This window comes from Lepidochelys kempii, chromosome 10, assembly GCF_965140265.1.
Source record: "Lepidochelys kempii isolate rLepKem1 chromosome 10, rLepKem1.hap2, whole genome shotgun sequence".
Classification (NCBI taxonomy): Eukaryota; Metazoa; Chordata; order Testudines; family Cheloniidae; genus Lepidochelys; species Lepidochelys kempii.
In genome coordinates, this window is record NC_133265.1 from 7,499,066 (window position 1) to 7,517,075 (window position 18,010).

At 52.6% G+C, this 18,010-nt stretch overlaps 1 protein-coding gene across 1 annotated transcript in view; it reads right to left on the minus strand.

The window, feature by feature from the left end:
• Positions 1-11,427, minus strand: part of MYO15A (myosin XVA) — a 91,299-nt gene extending 79,872 nt beyond the window's left edge. Inside the window, exons 1-10 of the mRNA XM_073361518.1 lie at positions 11,067-11,427; positions 9,177-10,958; positions 8,302-8,409; positions 7,417-7,546; positions 6,454-6,952; positions 3,128-3,210; positions 2,496-2,559; positions 1,992-2,101; positions 1,359-1,433; positions 794-884 (exon numbers count right to left, since the gene is read on the minus strand). Coding sequence (XP_073217619.1) covers positions 794-884; positions 1,359-1,433; positions 1,992-2,101; positions 2,496-2,559; positions 3,128-3,210; positions 6,454-6,952; positions 7,417-7,546; positions 8,302-8,409; positions 9,177-10,958; positions 11,067-11,427 — 3,303 coding nt within the window. The remainder of the gene's footprint in view (positions 1-793; positions 885-1,358; positions 1,434-1,991; positions 2,102-2,495; positions 2,560-3,127; positions 3,211-6,453; positions 6,953-7,416; positions 7,547-8,301; positions 8,410-9,176; positions 10,959-11,066) is intronic.
• Between the last annotated feature and the right edge of the window lie 6,583 nt (positions 11,428-18,010).

Consider the following 18,010-nt stretch of genomic DNA (forward strand, 5'->3'; position numbering starts at 1 on the left):
AGGGTCACCAACACAACGGCCGTGAGAAGAGGGATAATAAGCCACACTCTACTGCAAAGAACTGTACGTTTACCCAGGATTCCTCTGGGGAAGGGGACCTACCTCCCTAGAATGGGACCGACATCTGCCCTTCCTGCTGTTGCAGAGGGGCTGTATGAGGCTTCCTAGAAGACAGACCCTTCTCTGGCTTTCACACAGGGTCCGTCTGATGCTCTCTTTGCCAGGCAGAATGAACTTCTGTGCTGCGATTTGGGGAGGAAGGCCCCTACTCCGACAGGAGGAGCACAGCTTGGTGTCCCAAGAGATCCCTGAGTTTAGCCATGGAGAGCAAGGCAGGGAGGGTTTTGGAGGGAGCCGAGAGACCCCAAGTGGGTCCCAAGGAAAAATGAGTGCCTGCGAATGGCTCCAGGGAATAAGGCCCTGAAAGCCATCATGGGAAGAGGCTCCAAACAGCCTTCAGTTTTAACTGACTCATGCTGAATGCCCCAGGTACCTCCTGAGGGAATGCTTGCACCTGCTGGGTTGCAAAATGTGCTGATTCTGTCCATGGGGACACATATGCCAAGCTGCCAGCCAGGCTGAGACATCTGAGAGGACGCACCTGCCGTGCGGCGGAGCAGGCCAGTACATCCTGGTCAAATGCACCTGCCAGGCTGCCACTCACCTCCGGTACCTCCCGCCATTCTACCGGCTCTCAGGGCACATTGGTGGCTCATGGCAGCACACACGGCAGCTGCAGCCCTCCAGGAGCAAGCGGCACCATAACTCGTGGCGCCTGGAAAGGCAACCATACCTGCTGCATCACATTGCGTTTCTGATTGACCGCTGCCAGGTAACGCAGGACCAGCTTGGTGGCTTCCGTTTTGCCTGAACCACTTTCGCCACTAGAAAGAGAAGACGCGAACGTAAGGCGGGTCGCTGGGCGCGCAATCACCCGAAGCCAGCCGAGAGGTTACCGAACCGAGTGGCAGCTACACGTGCTGTGGGTGCTGTGCTCGGCCCTGCTCCCTTTGAAATCAACGGCCAAATTCCGACTGGCTTCAGCAGGGGCTGGACCAGGCTTGGCGGTTTTACCATTATATTGATTGTACTACTGTGGTGCTGGTTAAAGATGCCAGCTAGAGATCGATCCGGGAAGCGCTCAATGTACATCCCTTTGGAATTTGCCAGGACGATGACGATAAAGATGCCAGCTTCGCAGCCCTGCAGAAGGACGTCTCAGATCTACCTGCAGGCCAGGTGTGGCATGGGCAGTGACTGGGCAAGCTGCCATGAGCGGGCTCAACCCGGGGCTAGAGGGGCCACCTCTTGGAACAAAAGGGGAGCTCCCTTTCCGCAGCCAGGCCACAAGCTCTCACCTGATGATAATACACTGGTTGTGTTTGGCATCCATCATTTTGGTATAGGCGATGTTTGCAATAGCAAAAAGGTGTCTGCAAAAGAGCCAGATGCACAGAGCGTTAAGGGTAAAACAGTCCCTGCAGAGGAGGAGTTCCCACCAGCCGAATACCCTGGCTGGTAGCCGGGAGAGGCTTCTTTTGCTCTGAGCTGCGCCAGCTCCCTTGCCTTAGGTCACCCACGGGCACAAAGGAAGTCTGAAGACACCCAGCAGGATCGAACCTCAGGCTTGCTATCCATGGGCAGGGAAGATCTGTTACCTGCGCTGGGATCTCCACTTGAGAGAGAAGACAGCTGCTTTATCATCAGACTGACCGTCTGGGCCTGAGCACCCTCTGCAGCACCTCCCCTAAGCTGCTCAGCCCTGCCCCAAGTGGTGGTGGATTGCAGTGGGGCTACTGGGGTGAGAGAGGATTACTCCCTGGAGTAAGCTCTGCAGGCTCGGGTCCCCGGCCACGACAATCTGAGCTCAAGGAGAGCGCAAGGACCCCGAGCAGCCGGGCTGTGCAGCTAAGACACCAGCCGGAAGGGGACTGTAACATGCCAGGAGGAGACAGACAGCACACTGCGCTCCGTGCGGGGGAGGTACTTACGGGGGATTTTCTCCCAGCGCCCTTCCTTCATACTGCAGCACCTGCTCCGTCCCATAGATGTTGTACATTTTGTAGGGGTTCACGGACACTAAGATGCTGCCTATATAGGTCTGCAACAGCAAGAGACACACAGAGGAAGAGCTGCTTATGTTTTTACGCTGCTCGGCAGAAGATGAGCAGCAGGTATCTAAGCTGAGTGACAGTAATTCCTAATGCCATTGACCAAAGGATCTCAAAGCACTTTACAAAAGTGTGGGAAGGTCCATCTCTGGGAAACAGTGGCACAGATTGGTTTATCACTTGCTCAAAAATCACAAAGCGAGATGCGGTTGAAGCAGACTAGAACCCAGGCGTCCTGACACGCTGTGCCGTGAGTGACCCACCAGACACACACTCTGCACACTCTGCATATCGGTGTCAGGCCGGACCCTCCACTGGTAATGCCGAGGAGACCCTGAGGCCTGCCATGAGCTCTGAGTGCAACTTCAGCTGCCAGGAACTTACGTAGATTAACTCGCGGTCAAACCTCGTCTTGATGTTGTGCAGCACTGCCCCCTCCTGGAGGTCCCTGGAACACACAGCACAGAACAGGGATCAAGGCATAGCACTTTCATAAAGAGGATGAGGCTGATGGCCGACAGATCCACTCCTGTCATCTCCACAAATGAAATCCCAGCCAGCTCAGTGCCACCAACGTGCAAAGCAAAGGCACCCTTCCCAGGCACACGCAGTCAAAGCTCCAAAAAGCGAGGCTGGAGTCAGACTACGGGAATCCATTGCCGAGGCTGGTGAGATCTTAAAGTGGGTCGGAGGAGGGCACCTGCAGGAGCTGTTCACAGCAGTGGGCATGGTCCATGCTAGGGCCTGGGGAGCACATTGTGCTAGTCGCTCTACATAACCAAGGTGAGACATGGCCCCTGCCCCAAACACCTAAGACAGAGGGTAGGAGGGGACACCGAGATGACGGGACTCACCCAAGGTCACACAGCAGGTCGGTGGCAGAACTGGGCCTATACCCCAGATTCCTGATTCCCAGACCCCTAGCCCACAATGGTGCTCTGCTGAGTGACACCAGCCAGCCCATGGTGATTAGCTTTCCTTTTACATCAACCAGAGCATGCCAGTCAGTCACTTACTGCAGCTGGGTCATGTCCTCCATGCCATCTGCCTTCGGCTCTTCTCGGGGGCTCCTGCACGGCAGGTTGCGGATGGAGTGCATCTACACTCAGGAATTAAGACATGCAGATCAGGCAGTTATTGCAGGGTGCAGCTGGGCAGCGTTACTCAGAGAACTACTCCGGCCAGCTCAGGGGCCTCCTGAGACAGAGAGTCGGGGTCGGACCCCAAGCCAAGCTATGGCTCCCAAACTGATTCAACTGGCGTGTCCGTCTGCCAGTGCTGGGGACAAGATCCCCACTGCTCTATAGTGACTGCTGCTGGCTCAACCCTCTCTCATCAGGAAGAGGAAACCCTAGGGAGCAACGAGGATTGTGCAAGTGGAGCCGGTGGTTACAGAAGGGACTTTGCAAAGGGGGTGGTTTGACCCCGATCCTTTGCTGCCAAGTCCCTTCATTGCAGCAGCCACCAGGTGGCATCACCTGGTACAGCCACCGATAAGGCCATGACCGTGTGGGGGTTGGGACACCAGGCCCTGGAGCAGTTCCTATCGCCTCACCCCTTTTGGGGTGTGGGTGTGTGATGGCCGGCATTTTGGCCAGCATGACTGGAATTGAACCAGGCACCTCCAGAGCTAAAAAGCATGAGCAGCTACAGCTTGAGCTAAAGAGCCAGCCCTTGGAGCCAGGGCCTGCCACGGGGCCATATCTCTGCAAACTGGGGCATGCATCACACACTAACCAGGGGGTTCCAGTGTAACTATGGAGGCACTGACTAAAATCAGCTGCCCGATGGACGTGGCTTTCCAATAAAGGAGAACAGAACAGGCCCAGTTCAGGGGTACAGCTGCTATGGAGCGACCCCTTCGGGCAGGAGGCTGTCTAGAGGCGGGGGCTTCAGCAGAGAGATGTCTGGAGATCAGACCATGCCGCTCCCCTCTGCATCACTCCCCTGGCTCCCCCTCACTTACCACGTCCAGCTCACACCTCTCAGCCTTGCTTTCCAAACGCTGCACAGCTCTGCCCTGGTCTGCATCTCTAACCACATTCCCTGCCCCTCCCTTTGGTTCCACTGATGATACCAGCCTTGTCTTTCCCCTCTTCACCCAGGCTTTCATGCTGGGCCCTATGTGGGACCAGCCCACCAACCCCCCTCCCAAAGATTCATTTATTCTACAAGCTTCACCCCCTTGCACGCACACACAGAATATTAGACTGAGGACTTGTCTACATGGGGACATTCAGGAAAGCTAATTCAAATTAATTTTTAAAGCAAATTCATTAAACCACAATTAGTCCCTTTGTGGACACTCTTGTGAATTAAGCTAAACCAAATTAAGGCCACTTTAATTCTGAATGAGAGTCTCCATGCATGGGTTCAATGTGCTTTGACTAATCCACTTTTAATCCGAATTAACACAAGGTGTGAATTTATTTTCCTGAGTGTTCCCATGTAGACAGAGAGAGAAAATGAAAATGACCATTAATTATTTGCATTACAGTAGCACCTATAGGTCTGAGACGAGAGCAGGGCTTGAAACAGTCTCTGACATAAAAGGATCACAATCTAAACAGACAATGTGGATGGGGAATCCATGCAGTGCCCTTCTCACTAGACCACACTGTCCCTCAGTGTGCTAAAGCAGCTCCCCCAGTGTATTGTCCCTCCACATTCCACTACAGAGCACACTCTGAACTGCTGGGCAACATACACAAGCCCCTATATTGTCACACTGGCACCTATTTAGCTTTCAAGAACAATGCAAAGGGTAGCTGAGGGACTGCTACAATCCCTGGGCGACATTCAGAGGTGGGAGATACCCACTGCGTCCCCGGTTCGCCTCCCCCCAGCCAGGGCAGGATTGGTCCCTATCACCTCGTTCCCTGTGCTTCATCTAACATGATTTTAAATGCCTCGCGCCGCGTCAGCTGAAGGCACAGAAGAGCCACAGAGCGTCTGTTACTTCACAAAAAACCCAGGTAACTAAGAGTCACCAGCTTGGAAGAGCAGACAATAAACCCTGGAGCTTTTCAATCATCACTGTAGCTCCTAACCTGGAGAGCATCCAGCCCCTCGCGGGCTCAGGCCAGGGTAGGCAGCAAGCAGGTAAGCAAATCGTCATCCAGGGTAAGCCAGTCATGTACTGGGGTAGGTCTCAGTTGAGCTCTGTCGGCCAGCGCGTGCCAAGAGAGGCCTGTCTAATTAAAACGCTCCTTCTGTTCCAATGCAGCTACCTGCCACAGATCAAGTCTCTGCATTTACATATACCTCTTTTGTTCCATTGCTATGACAAAGGTCAAACAGCTCCAAAAGTAACAGCTGTCACCCTGGCTGCGGTGCCAGTCCGGGGGGGGGGGGGGGAGAAGGGGGGCTCATAGCTTTACAATGACAGGGCCCAGGGATAGCTCGGTGCCTTTATTAAACCTCAGTCTGGCCTGGGCTGGTTTCCCCTTTCCAGCATACGTGCCAGTTCCCTAAGCTGGCACAACCTGGTTCCTGCATCCCACTGTTTGGGAACCTCTTTCAAACAGGCCAGGTTTTTTAACCAGCCAAAGCCAACTTCGGGGCACCAGCTGTGGTCTCCCCTGAGGTGTGGGGGGGTGTTGGCTGTCAGTGGGTAAGTCAGTCCAAGCAGGGGATGTTTGCATGGGAGCACACAGGCTGGCCGCCTTAGCTTCTCTCCTGCTCAGAACTGCCATGTGGGTAGAGCCAAGCTCCCACTGATATGATCTGAATGTAACAGCGTGAGTCTCATCTTGCTGACACCACTGGGCATCCTTACCCCAGAGCAAGTGAGAGGAGCATCAGAGCCAGGACCGGCTGGCATGGAGGAGAAAACATTTTTTTATTTTCACATCTGAGGCCAGTCCTTGTGCAAGAGAAGGGAGCCAGCTCTAGTGGTTAAAGCAGGCGGCTGGCAGTCAGGACTCCTGGGTTCTGCCGGCTGGCTGGCTGGAAGCACCTGATGCTCATTCTGTGCTGTGAGGAGGGTGGGGAAGGGGCACAACCACGGGCTACACTATTAACTCTACTAATAGACGAGGTCTGGTTTTAACCCTTCAAACCCGGGTGTTTTCCATAACACTAGGCCAATTTGTTTCTCCAACACCCCCCATCTCACTGCAGATTTGGCCCAGAGTTTTAAGAGAGCTGTACCTGCTTACCCCAGGGGCCAAATGTTGCTCCCTCTTCAGGGTAAGGGCCTGATGCAACGCTCCCTGACATCATTCGGATCCGGACCTTTGGATCCGGTCCTCCATTCAGATTAACCCCTGTGGGTTTACCACAATGTAAACTGGCCCCAGGTCTGGAGTCTGCTCTAAATGGCCCAAATCCCTGGAATTACCTGGTGGTGCCAGGGCAGTTTCTTGCCCATGTTCCCATGCTCCCAGTGGCTCCCATCGCCCTGGTTCTGCACTGAGGATCTGTGGGTCAGGTACTCAGCAGTGCTGTCTCCTCGCCGGCCCGAGCACCTGTTCAGGCTCGCAGTGGGAGGATTATGAAGCAGTTTCTCAGAAGACCACCCGCTGGGTGACGCACGGACGTTCACTATCTGCTGCTTAGACCAGTGCTGCTTGTGCATGTTGGACATGCTTCTGAAGGAGCCCAGCCTCTGGACCTGCGGCATGACGACGGCGTACCTCCCTGCACTGTCCTCTCCTGACATGTCCTCGTTCTCAAAGAGCTCAGCGGGGAGTTTTGCTGGTCTGCTACACGCTTCCTGCAAGGATGGGGACCCGGCAAAGGAGGGGCCAGCTCCCGTCACAGAATGGGGGCCTTTGAAGGCCACAGTTCTTTGTGCTTGAGGGCCCGGATTTGCTTTGCCTTTCAGCACAGCGTGGGGGCTGCAGGTGGCAGGATAAGACAAGTTCCCACCCGGAACCTTATGCCCCCAGTTTGGGGTAGGTGACCGTGACCTATTTACTTCTCCCATTGGCATCATAGCATGTTTTAGGGATGGAGCGGGGGAGGCCAGCTTCTGAGAAGGGCTCCTACCAAGGGGGTGTCTAGGATCTGTCGGTGATGGTGGGCATTGTCCCTGGGCTACATGTCTGCCCTCTCTCACTGAGAATTTGAGAGCCGTGGGTCCTGATATCTGACCTGCCACCGGCTGTCCAAACCGTTTCAGGAATGCATTCCCACCTCCTGCTTTGTCTGCAAGCATGCTGCTGGTTTCTGCAGGAGAAGGCCTCCTGGCGGAAGGGGTCTGGGTCATCCCAGCCAGAGGCTGACCGATGCGTTTGATAAACGCCTTAGGGATCCCAGGAGCAGGGCTGGGAGGTGGAGGCAGCTTTGAAATGCTCCTCACGCTTCCGCCTCCCGCCATCTTGGGTGACGGAGTTCGCTGACCTGGCATTTCGTTCCCAGAAGCCCCGTCCAAATGCAGCCGTGCAGGCAGCTGCCCTCCCGGCCCATTAGCATCCACAGGGAATGAGGACCTGCCAGGTAGAATGTTAGGAGAGTCTTTGATGGTAACACGATGGCTTCCTTGGTGTGTCAGCATCTGAGGGGAGGGTGTTCTCGCCAATCCCTGGGGAGGCGGCCCACCTCTGATGGATGGCACTGGGGATGGTGGGATGGGAGACTGAGCTCCCGCTGGACGGCCCAACTGCTTCAGAAATGAGTTCCTCATTAAAGGCTTCACTGCTTTAGTTGGGGGCTCGGGCTGCCTGTTCCAAGCCTGGGGTAGCCACCTGTGCATTTCCACGGGCGAGCAACTCAGTCTTCTTGATAGCTGAGGGGAAGATGGCCGTCTGCTCCCAGCACCCCTGGCTGAAAAGCGTGGGGACCTTGCCTCAGGAGGAGACCCAAACTGCCTCAGGGATGGGTGAGGTGAAGGGGGTGCTTTCAGCTCCCCAGGGGCAGGATTATGGAGCCCTGGAGGGACTAAGCTCCCAGGCAGCGTAGCTGGGGTGGTGCCTTGGGGGTTTGAGCCAAACATCTGAAGCCTCGATGAGCTGGATTTGAGCGTGGGCTGTGGGGACAACAGGCTGGAAGGTGGCTCACCCCTTGTGCTATTGACATGCTTTAACACAGGCTGTGGAGACCAACTCCTCTGACTCACGGCTGGGTTATGAGCTGTTGGCCTAGGAGATGACATGGGCTGAAAGGTGGAATCTATAGGTGCTGTGCTCCCAGCTGTGGAGGAGATTTGTCTCCATGACAGAGGGGGAGAGGAGACATTTTCTCTTGCCACTGGAGACTGTGGTCTCCTCAAAGAGGGAGGGGGAGCAGCAGGTGGGCTCTTCATCCTCAGAGAGGATCGTGGTGAGGGAGGGGGACTTCTGGATCTCATCGGTGGCTGGTAAGAGGGCAGCTGTGGAGACTTCCCAGTCATGTGGCTACCGAACCGCTGCAGAAAGGGTATGTTCGTCTCTGGCTTTTGAAAATCCAGCTGTGGCTGGTTAAAGTTGGGCCTTTTCACACTGGGTTTTGGAGAAGGGGGTCTCTGCCACACAGAAGAATGAGATGGTGGCCTGAGGGGCTCCAGGCTGCTTCTGCTTCCTACTCTCCTTAAAGGATGTGGAGAGGAGGAGATGCTCCTCCGGGAAGGCTGAGGGGAAGGAGGCCTTTGGGAGTTGTTGTTGTTCCTGGCTGTGTAATCAAATTTCCTCATAGGCAAGAGAGGTGCCCAGTCTAAGGTCTCCAACCCTGCTAATTTGTGGCCAAACTTTTTATAGGAAGGCTCAATAAATGGATGCCGGTCATGTGCTTTCTCCTGGGGGATGTCAAAACATCTTACAGAGGGCTGTGGAGAAGGGTGATGAAAGCTCTGTCTCTCTGGACTTCTACGCTGCCTGCTAAGTTTCGGGGAAGAGGTGGAACTTGGCATGTCGCCGTGTCTAATTGATGGCTGAGGGGAAGGTGACCTCAGAGGCCCGCTCTCACCAAATGACAAAGATGTTGCCCTCCTTACTGGAGAGGGTGTGGGGGGCCTGCCCTTCACCTCGCTTCCACGGTGTTTTAAAATGGGTTTTGGTTGCATGAGGGATTTCTGTAAGAATTGTCCTAGGGGGCTCCCACATCCTCGCGGAGAGAAGCTTTGCAAATGCGCCCCCTGGACATTGCCTTGCTGGTCACCAGGGTCAAAGCTGTTTCCCATCGACTTTGGAGAGTGAGGTTTTGGAAGCCAGCTCCCATGAGCCTGGCCAACACGGCAGTATGTCACTGAAGGTTGGGGATCCCCATTGCTGAACTGGGCGAAGGGAGACGCCAGCGGCTCGTATTCATCGTAGTCATCCTCATCTTGATCCATGCCAGCAAGGGAAATATGCGGAGAAGGAGGGAGGGGAACATCAAGTTTGTCTCTGCCAAACAGCTTCACCTGAGGCCTGGGGAAGAGCCTGAACTTCCTGTTTAACGACAGTTTAGAAGGCAACATTTCCTCGATCCCCTGCTGCTCAAAGAAGGAAGAATTAGGGAGCATAAAGGGGTAATCTCCATTCTCATCTGCCAACTCCTCTGGCTCATCCATCTCCGTTATATCATCCAAGGGATACGCATAAGGGTTATAGGAAAACTGAGCGGGAGGGCCCCATTCGTATTCACTGTAACTGATTTCATGCTGAGGGGAATAATCATACAGATAGCCCATTTCATCTACCCACAGGTTGTAGGGCCCTCCAGAAGGACCATATTTGTCTTCAGAAGAGCCGTATGGCCCTGTTTGCTTTTCATAGTAATCCACATCGCTCCTATATTGGTCATAGGATTCATATGGTGAATAGCCAGAAGGTAACTCATAATCCTGGTCTTTATAGTCATAGTAGTCAGACTGGTTTTGCAGCGGATCATCGTAGTAGTCCATGGGCTCTTCATAAAGCCCGTATTCTTCTTCCATATCATATCCAGGGTAGTCCTCGTAATCAGATACCCTTCTGTTATGAAAGTCATGTCCGTCTGCATAGTCAGTCGGTGCCTGGAGGTAGCTTTCCTCCTCAGGGTAGCCATACTGAGCTGGGGCCTGCGGGTCGTAAAAGCTGCTGTCATCCTGGTAACAGTTGTAATAGTCCAGTGGGACTGCAGGGCCCTCATACCCGCTTGGCCCAGGCTGTGAGAACCTCCCAGAGGGCTGCCTCACAAGGCCACCATGTTCAAAATTTGGCTGGTAGCCATATTCCTCTTCCCCTTGGCCATAGAGCCTCCTGGCTCCAGAGAACCTTTTCATGTTGGCTCGGTGCCTCAGAATCTCGTCCTCTGATGGGAAGGGGAGTTTCTTAGCTCCAATCCTAGACAGCCAGGCCTCATTCATGGACCTCTCATTGTAGGTAAGCCTGGCCCGTTTGGACAGGAACTTTCTTGTCAGCCAGCTGGTGGCAGCAGAAGCTTTGCTCAGGATCTGAGCCCGGGGTTTGAATTTCTCTTTCGTTCTCCTCCAGCGGAAGAGGCTGCTGAAGAACCCACCCTCCTCCTTAGGTTTCTCGCCTCCCAGTCCCAGCCGTATCAGCAGGAAAGAGGGCTTTTTTGGGTTGCCACTGACCTCTTTCTTCTTCTTCCCTATACTCTTGAAGCGCATCATGAGGTTGGAGGTGGATTTCAGCACTGCCTTGTTCTTCTTCTTTATCTTCTTCTTTGAGCTGTATTTATTCAGCCCCCAGAAAAACCGGGAGGTGTTCTTGAACTGGCCCTTCTTGGAGCGCTTCAGGCCTAGCCTCTTGAAGCCCATGAAGAGCTTGGATGCACTCTTCAGGCTCTTCTTCGTTTTGGACTTGGGCGGTGCCACTTCCTTCCTAGCTAGACCAGCCATAGCCTTGGTAGCCCCTTTCAGCTGAGCCTTGGCGTGCTCCTTCTTTGCCCCCTTCTTCTTCTTGGCATCATCGCCCGCCAGCCCCATCACCAGGTGGGAGGCACCTTTGAGGTGCAGGTCCTTCTTCTTTTTCTTTGCAGAATAATCTTCCTCCTCCTCCTCTTCCTCCTCCTCTTCTGAAAGCACCTTTTTCCCTTTCCCCTGCTTCTTACCAGCCATGGCTTTGGAGGCCTCCTTTTTGTCCTTCCCTTTCTTTTTCTTAGGGTCTTCCTCACTGTCCTCATCTTCATCCTCCTCCTCCTCCTCCCCCATCTCACTCTCCTCATCACTGTCTTCCTCGGCATTGCTCTTCGTTAGCTCAGAGTCCGAGGCCTCCTCTGACTCCCTGAGGACTTCCTTCTTCCCCTTCTTGGCATCCTTCCCCTTCTTCTCATCCTTCCCTTTCCCCTTTGCCACTTCCTTCCCCTTCCGCCCTTTGTCATTGCTCTTCCCCCCTTTGCCCTTGTCCTTGCCCTTCTTGGCACTGCCATCCTTCTCGGCGGTCCTTTTGGTCTCACCTTTTTTGCCACCCATGCTCGTGTTTCAGGCTCATACTCTAGCCTCCAGGCGTGGCACTGCCATGCGTCACTCACGACCCTACGTAGAGGTGTGGGTTATAACAGTGTTCCCCGGCCAGTCAATCCCCCAAAACCAGGCAGAAGCAAGTCTTCAAAGCCAAACCTTCATGCTGCCCATGCACATTCGTGAGCCAGTTGCAATGTCTTCCCCGCAGCAGAAGGAAAGCTTTTCTGCATTGCTCCGAAAGAGCGGCATGCAGTGCCAGGAGCTAGTGCTCGTATACAGGTCTTGGTTTTATTTTCCTTTGCAGGGTTTCAGTGAGACAGAGCAGTTCTCCATCCTTCCCTGCCTAGGCTTAATTGCTCCTTCTTAGTCCCCCCTACTGCACTTTAGAATGTGAATGCAGAGTCCCACCTGTGATGAGAACATCCCCTGATACCTGCAGCTGCATCCTCTGGGAGGTCCTGCTTCATCCTTCCGCTGGGAAGTCCCTGGTCCTGGCTCTTAACACTCCATAACGACTCCTCAGTCAAAATGTCTTATCCCATCTTGCGATGCGCCTTTCTGCCAGGCGCGGGGAGTTAAGAACTCAAGTTATTGCGAGTGTTCTGCTAGACTGTAACTGTATCTCCTTGGCTCCTGGCCGTATGAATAATGCAAGTGGGCTGCCCTGCTTCCACTCAGAGACTCTTCCAAAGGAGACAGAAGAAGCAAAGGAAGAGAACTCAGAAATGGCCTCTGGCCAGCGCTCCAAACGCACTGGCCACACCAATTGGAAGATAAATCTGGGTGAAGGCAAAGAGTGGAAAGCATCCTTCTTAGAGGGTGAAATTCACATTCACCACTAGCAGCCTATGCCTCACGTCACCCAAAGAGCTTCAATCAGATAAAGTGGTGCGTAGTCTCTCTGCCTAAGGGTGAATTTTCTCCCAAACAGCATAGGTCTTCTATTGGTTTTCTTCCTCCAGTATTGATCCCCACCAGCGATATCCACATTAAAACAGGGGCTCTGATTCTCCTCTTGCTCACAGTGCCGTAAATGAGGAGTAAATCAGGAGTCACTGGCAGACACATTTGTGTTCCTAGTGGGAATAATGTCAGGAGCTTAACTGCCTCTTTCTCCCCCGGCCAGGAGGCTACATTTACATGGTCAAAATTAGGAGACAATGATCCTGATACAGAGGGTGGGCCAGATTCAACTTTCATCTACACTCAGGACAGTTGCTGGGGTTGCTCCAACGTAGCTGAGAGCACGACCTCGGTTCAGGAATAAGCAGCAGGGATGGGTGAAATCTAGCCTGAAGACCTTGTTCTCATCCATCATCTTAGCCATTGACAAGGGGAGAACACAAAGGCACAGTCTTCAAATAGGACCTTTCCCATGAGACGTCAGTGACTCGCTCATGCTAAGAAAGCTCAAGCCCTTCAGAGCCAAATTCTGCTCTCACAGCCACGCACTCGCTGACTCCAGTAGGGCTGCCTGGGTGAGAGACCGTCACCCTGCGATTTTTTTTTAACCTGGCAAATCTGACAGCAGTGGTGAAATTAACCCTCAAGAGTAACTAATAAGCATGTGGGTTTTCAAGGGAGCCAATGAAAAGGGCAGGACGGGACATCCTGGTTTATAGAGGGCAGTACCTTCCATCGGGGAGCCTGAATTCCACAGCGTTAGTGACACTGGATCTCCAGCCTTCCCAAACTGCCTCAGGGGACATCGGAGCAAGCAGGCCTAAGGCAATACCACTCCGGGGAATTCAGGTGCGCTCCAAAGTCAATAAACAACGGAGAAAAGGACGGGAGGATTGGAATGATCATAAGCCGCTATGCACATACACACAGCTTCCTGCCGACAGCCTGAGCCCCACAGCAGTTCACATCCCAGACAGCCTGCACTGACGTGACAGCTGCCCGCAGCCTACACACCGGCCAAAAGCATGAGCTGCTACAGTTGTGCTTGCACTAAACCTGTCTGGCAGGGGCAGGGCTGTAACAGCTCATAGCCTCTGTGGATCAGGCATGAAGGGGGCCCCAGAACACACACTCGCCAGTGGCTTTTGCAGGCGGTTAGCAGGGAGATGCAGGAATCTGCAGGTGCACGTTTGCTTGTCGTGTGCACAAGGTTGTCTACGAAAGGGCAGGGGTATGTGTGGTGTGCCCACACGCGACTTGTGTGTTTGCACGGGCGGGGCGTGCACAGGGTCGGCAACTGTGGAAGGGGAAAATTGCGGCCGAGCCACGTTTTCCACCCCACAGTTTGCCCGTCGCCCCCTGCAGGACAATGGGGATAATCTCCATGTGTTTTAAATTTCCTTCCCAAGCAGGGTGGAAAGTATACAGAGATCCAGCCACCAGCACATGCAGCGTTCTGGAGGACGCAGGTATCTCCTCTGGCATAAGGCAGGCCCTAAGGGCAGCCCGAAAGCCTGGCCAGCTTTCTGCTGGATGGTATAATGCTGCGGATGATTTCTGAACCCTCAGTCGCTGCCAGCTCCCCGTGATATTAATATCACTCCACGGCAAGCCCAGCGGCATGTTTTCTGTGGCCAGTAGCAAACGGCTTAATAGGACTGGGCACTGCTGTGGTTTTTCTATCCCTTCCCCAGGAATTTCAGGCCCCAAGGCCCTTTCTAAGACGCAGCCGCCCGTGCCCCTGGCTCAGGTTTCATAAGGAAAGCAAAGGAGCACATTTCATATCGGAGCGCGACTAACTTGAAATCAGACACTCAAATCTTCCCCAGCCTTCGTGCGCGCTGCGTCGCTCTTATTGCAAATCAGGAGGGCTGCTCTCTTGTGAATTCAGTGGCAGGGGAGGCCCAACCAAGCCTCCTTGGGCAGACAAGCCGAAACCGGGCTTGCTTTTCAGCCAGGCAAAATCACTACGAGGATACTTGTTTGCTTTGCAGCATGCGGCCTCCAGTTCCAGATCCCCAGTGACTGGAGTCTGCCTCCACTTTGCCCTCTCCCTGTCGGAGATGCATTAATTGGTGGGTGTGCCGGAGCGCTCAGGGCCCTGTATGTGGCGCCCTCTGCTAGGAGGACACCAGTCTTCGCCTTATTTCCCCTTTGCATTGCGGGGAATTGATCCCCATTGAGACAACAGGGAGAATCTTGGCTTTTGATATTACCTCGCTCTGCTCACCTTGTCTTGTCGGGAGAGAGAGACAGGGTGTAGATATGTGGGTGGGTTATACACAAGGAGTGTATGTGTGGTGTGTGAACGCATAGTGTGTGGGAGGGTGATACAGGCGGGAGTGTGGTGTGTGAATGAATGTAAAGTGTGTATGGGGGGTGGTGTGTATGCTCACACTGGTTGTTGCACTTCCCTGTTCCACCTTTTCTATGCACAACTCCCCCAACGATCCTGCAGCTTGCTGCCAGCATCAACTATTAATGACAGACCTGGATTCGAGTGGCTGCAAATTCATGAAAGTTTAAGCAGAGATGTTCTAAATTTGTCATTTGTTTTACCCACCCGGATCACCTTCCCCCCGAAAAGACACTCAGAGCCACAGTCAGTCACCTTTGCACTAGATTTCAAAGCTGGCCAGCTCTCCTGCCCCTGAGATGCTGCATCTGTCAGGGGTCAGAGAGCTGGTTGGCCAGCCAATATTTTACACGTACAACTGCTGAACTCTAAGTGCCAAGGACATTATCTCCAGGCATGCTGGCGATTTACATGCAAACACAGGGCATCTTATGAAACGTACGAACACGTGGACAATAGAGAGTTTTGTACAGAATCAAGGGAAATCAAGACACTGTTCCTTAACATGAACTAACAGCTTCTATGCAGAAAGAAAAGGAGTACTTGTGGCACCTTAGAGACTAACCAATGGTCAATTGATCTGAGACACTGCGGATCCACTAGCCATGTACCTCCGCAGCCTGCTCCCAACCCCTCTCCTTGCGTTGCACAGTGAAGCAGCACCCATCATGGATATGTCCCCTGGTTTTCTGATGGTCTATTTTACATGGTTGTTGTAAAGAATGAACAGAGGAAACAAGGCTGGAGCAGCCAAGTGGCTGGGTTAAACAAAGACAGAGCAGGCCCATGCAGAGAAGTCAGTCTCAGTGTTGCCAACCCCAAATACTCAAAAAAATGATGGGATTGGTTTAATAATCATGAGATTATCTAAAAAAATGGGGCTCTTTTTATTTGCCTTCTGGTTGCTGAGCCTTTACGTTGCAGTGGCTTCACATTTTCATGCTTTTCTCAGCACCCATGAGGGCTGACACTTACTAAAAAAAAAAAGCCAAGATTCTCACATATTCCCATGACTCCAGGAGCTGGAGCTTTAAGAAAAAGCAGCAACGATTGCGAGACTCATGTTAAAATTGTGAGAGTTGGTAACACTTCTCTACACTCTGTCTCTCTCTCCCTAGAAGACAAGGTGGGCCAGGTAATATCTTTTATTGGACCTACTTCTGTTGGTGAAAGAGATGAGCTTTCCAGCTCCACAGCGCTCACCTTCAGGTCTCTCCAGAAAAGGTCATTTTTCATCCTCTTGATGATTTTTTCCCCTGGGGCTTTAGGCAGAGGTGAGATTTTCACCGATCCTAGACTGGCATAGCTCCATTATTGAGCTTTTCCATGTACACCCACTGAGGAGCTGGCCTGTTTGTGACTCCTGCTCAAATAGTCAAGAATCTCTTTGTTCACACAAGCCCTGATTCTGAACCCTTGAAGTCAATGGGAGCTTTTTACCATTGAGGTCAACTGGAGCAGGCCCCTAGTGCCAAATGCTGACTGACCCTAGGAAGCTCTGGGTAAGAGAGGCCTGAATGCAATGGAAATGATACCTTTCCCCAATGCATGGGGTCTGCATTGCAGAGAGGTCACGTCAGGACTCTGTACTCCCCTGCTCTGTGGAGCACTGATCCATGGTATGTGTCTACGTATGGCCATGTGTACACAGAAAGCTGCTGGTGGGTTGGAGGAGTGGCAGGGAATGGGCAGCGGATCCAATCAGTGCCAACCCACTAGACCTGAGCACCACACTAGGGGAGTATCGAGGGCAGGGCTTTTTGGAAGGTAAAGGGCTTTTCGCCTGCCAAGATGGAGGCTCCTCATGTCTCCTGTAACAATGATAATCTCTCTTAGCAGCTACCACCATGCAGGGAGTTGCATTCCTTACCCACCTGCAGGAACACTTTGTTTACCTGCAAATCTGACATCAGGAATTATAACATTCAAAAACCAGTAGGAGAACACTTCAATCTCCCTGGACTCTCAACAACAGACTTAAAAGTGGCAATTCGTCAACAAAAAACCTTCAAAAACAGACTCCAACAAGAAACCGCAGAACTGGAATTAATATGCAAACGGGACACCATCAAATTAGGCCTGAATAAAGACTGGGAGTGGATGGGTCATTAGAGCAGCATGGGCAGCGGCCATGCTAGCCTCAAGTGTTGGCCAATTGTATATGTCGGTGTGGCCCTTTGCAGGACAGCACGTCTGACCTGCTCAATAGATTGTGTGTGTTGGCCATCTAGAGGCCGCAGCCTGCTGAGGCTAAAAATCCTAGGCAGCTAACTGTGATTTGGTTTTGGTCAAATGGCTTCACCCTGTGTTTTTGGAGCAAAGGTCCTAAGTTTTGTCTCCCATGCTGCACGTGAGCCATTTGGCTAGCAATGGCAATGTCCGTGAATGGACCATGTGACTTCCTTACACCTTGAAGCTTATGGTCTCATTTCACATAGGCCACCAAACAGCCCGTCAGATGGCAACAACTTTGGGTCTCGACAGCCCCACACTGGGTTTGATTGGGTGAACCAGAAGCAAAAGGCTACAAATCCCCGTATTAATGCCCGGACCCAGCTAGCCTCCCTTACACTGTTATTTTGAGCACAGAGCTGGGAGACATTTTTCAGGTGAAACTTTTTTTTTGGCAAAAAATACCAAAATACATTGTGAATTTGTGCCAGTTTCACTGATTCTTTTTGGTTTAAAAAAAAGGCCAAAAAATCAAAATGTTTCAATTTTTTTTAAATTACTTTTAATTTCAAAATTTCCTTTAATTTTATTCTTAAAAAATCAAACATGTTTAAAAATGCTCTGTGATGGGGTGCCTGCCCCACACTGGGCTCTAAGGGGTTAATAAAGCCCTACGGTGGCTGCAGAGAGGCCGCCAATCAGAGAAGGGCTGAAGGGAGCAGCCAATCAGGGCAAAGCAGACCCATATAAAAAAAGAGAGCTGCAGGGCAGAGGAGGGTAGAGACAACCTGGGAAGTGCATCTTGCAGATAATTAGATATTAGTACAATGTCTGTAGGGCTGATATTAAGACTAATTCAACCAAAAATGATCATTTGGCTCTAACAGACTCCAAGACTTCAGCGGGGACAGGAGCACGCCCTAAGGGCTTGTCTGCCCTATGGGGTTTACAACGGTGTTGCTGCAGATCTGCCGCTGTAATCCCACCGCGTAGATGCCTCCTACAGCAACAGAAGGGGTTTTCCCATCACGGTAGGAATGCCACCTCCCCAAGCCACAGTAGCTGGGTCAACAGGAGCATTCCTCCGTCAACCTAGCCATGGCTACCCCGGGGTGAGGTTAGCTTAACCACGGCACTCAGGGTGTGAATTTTCCGTAGCTA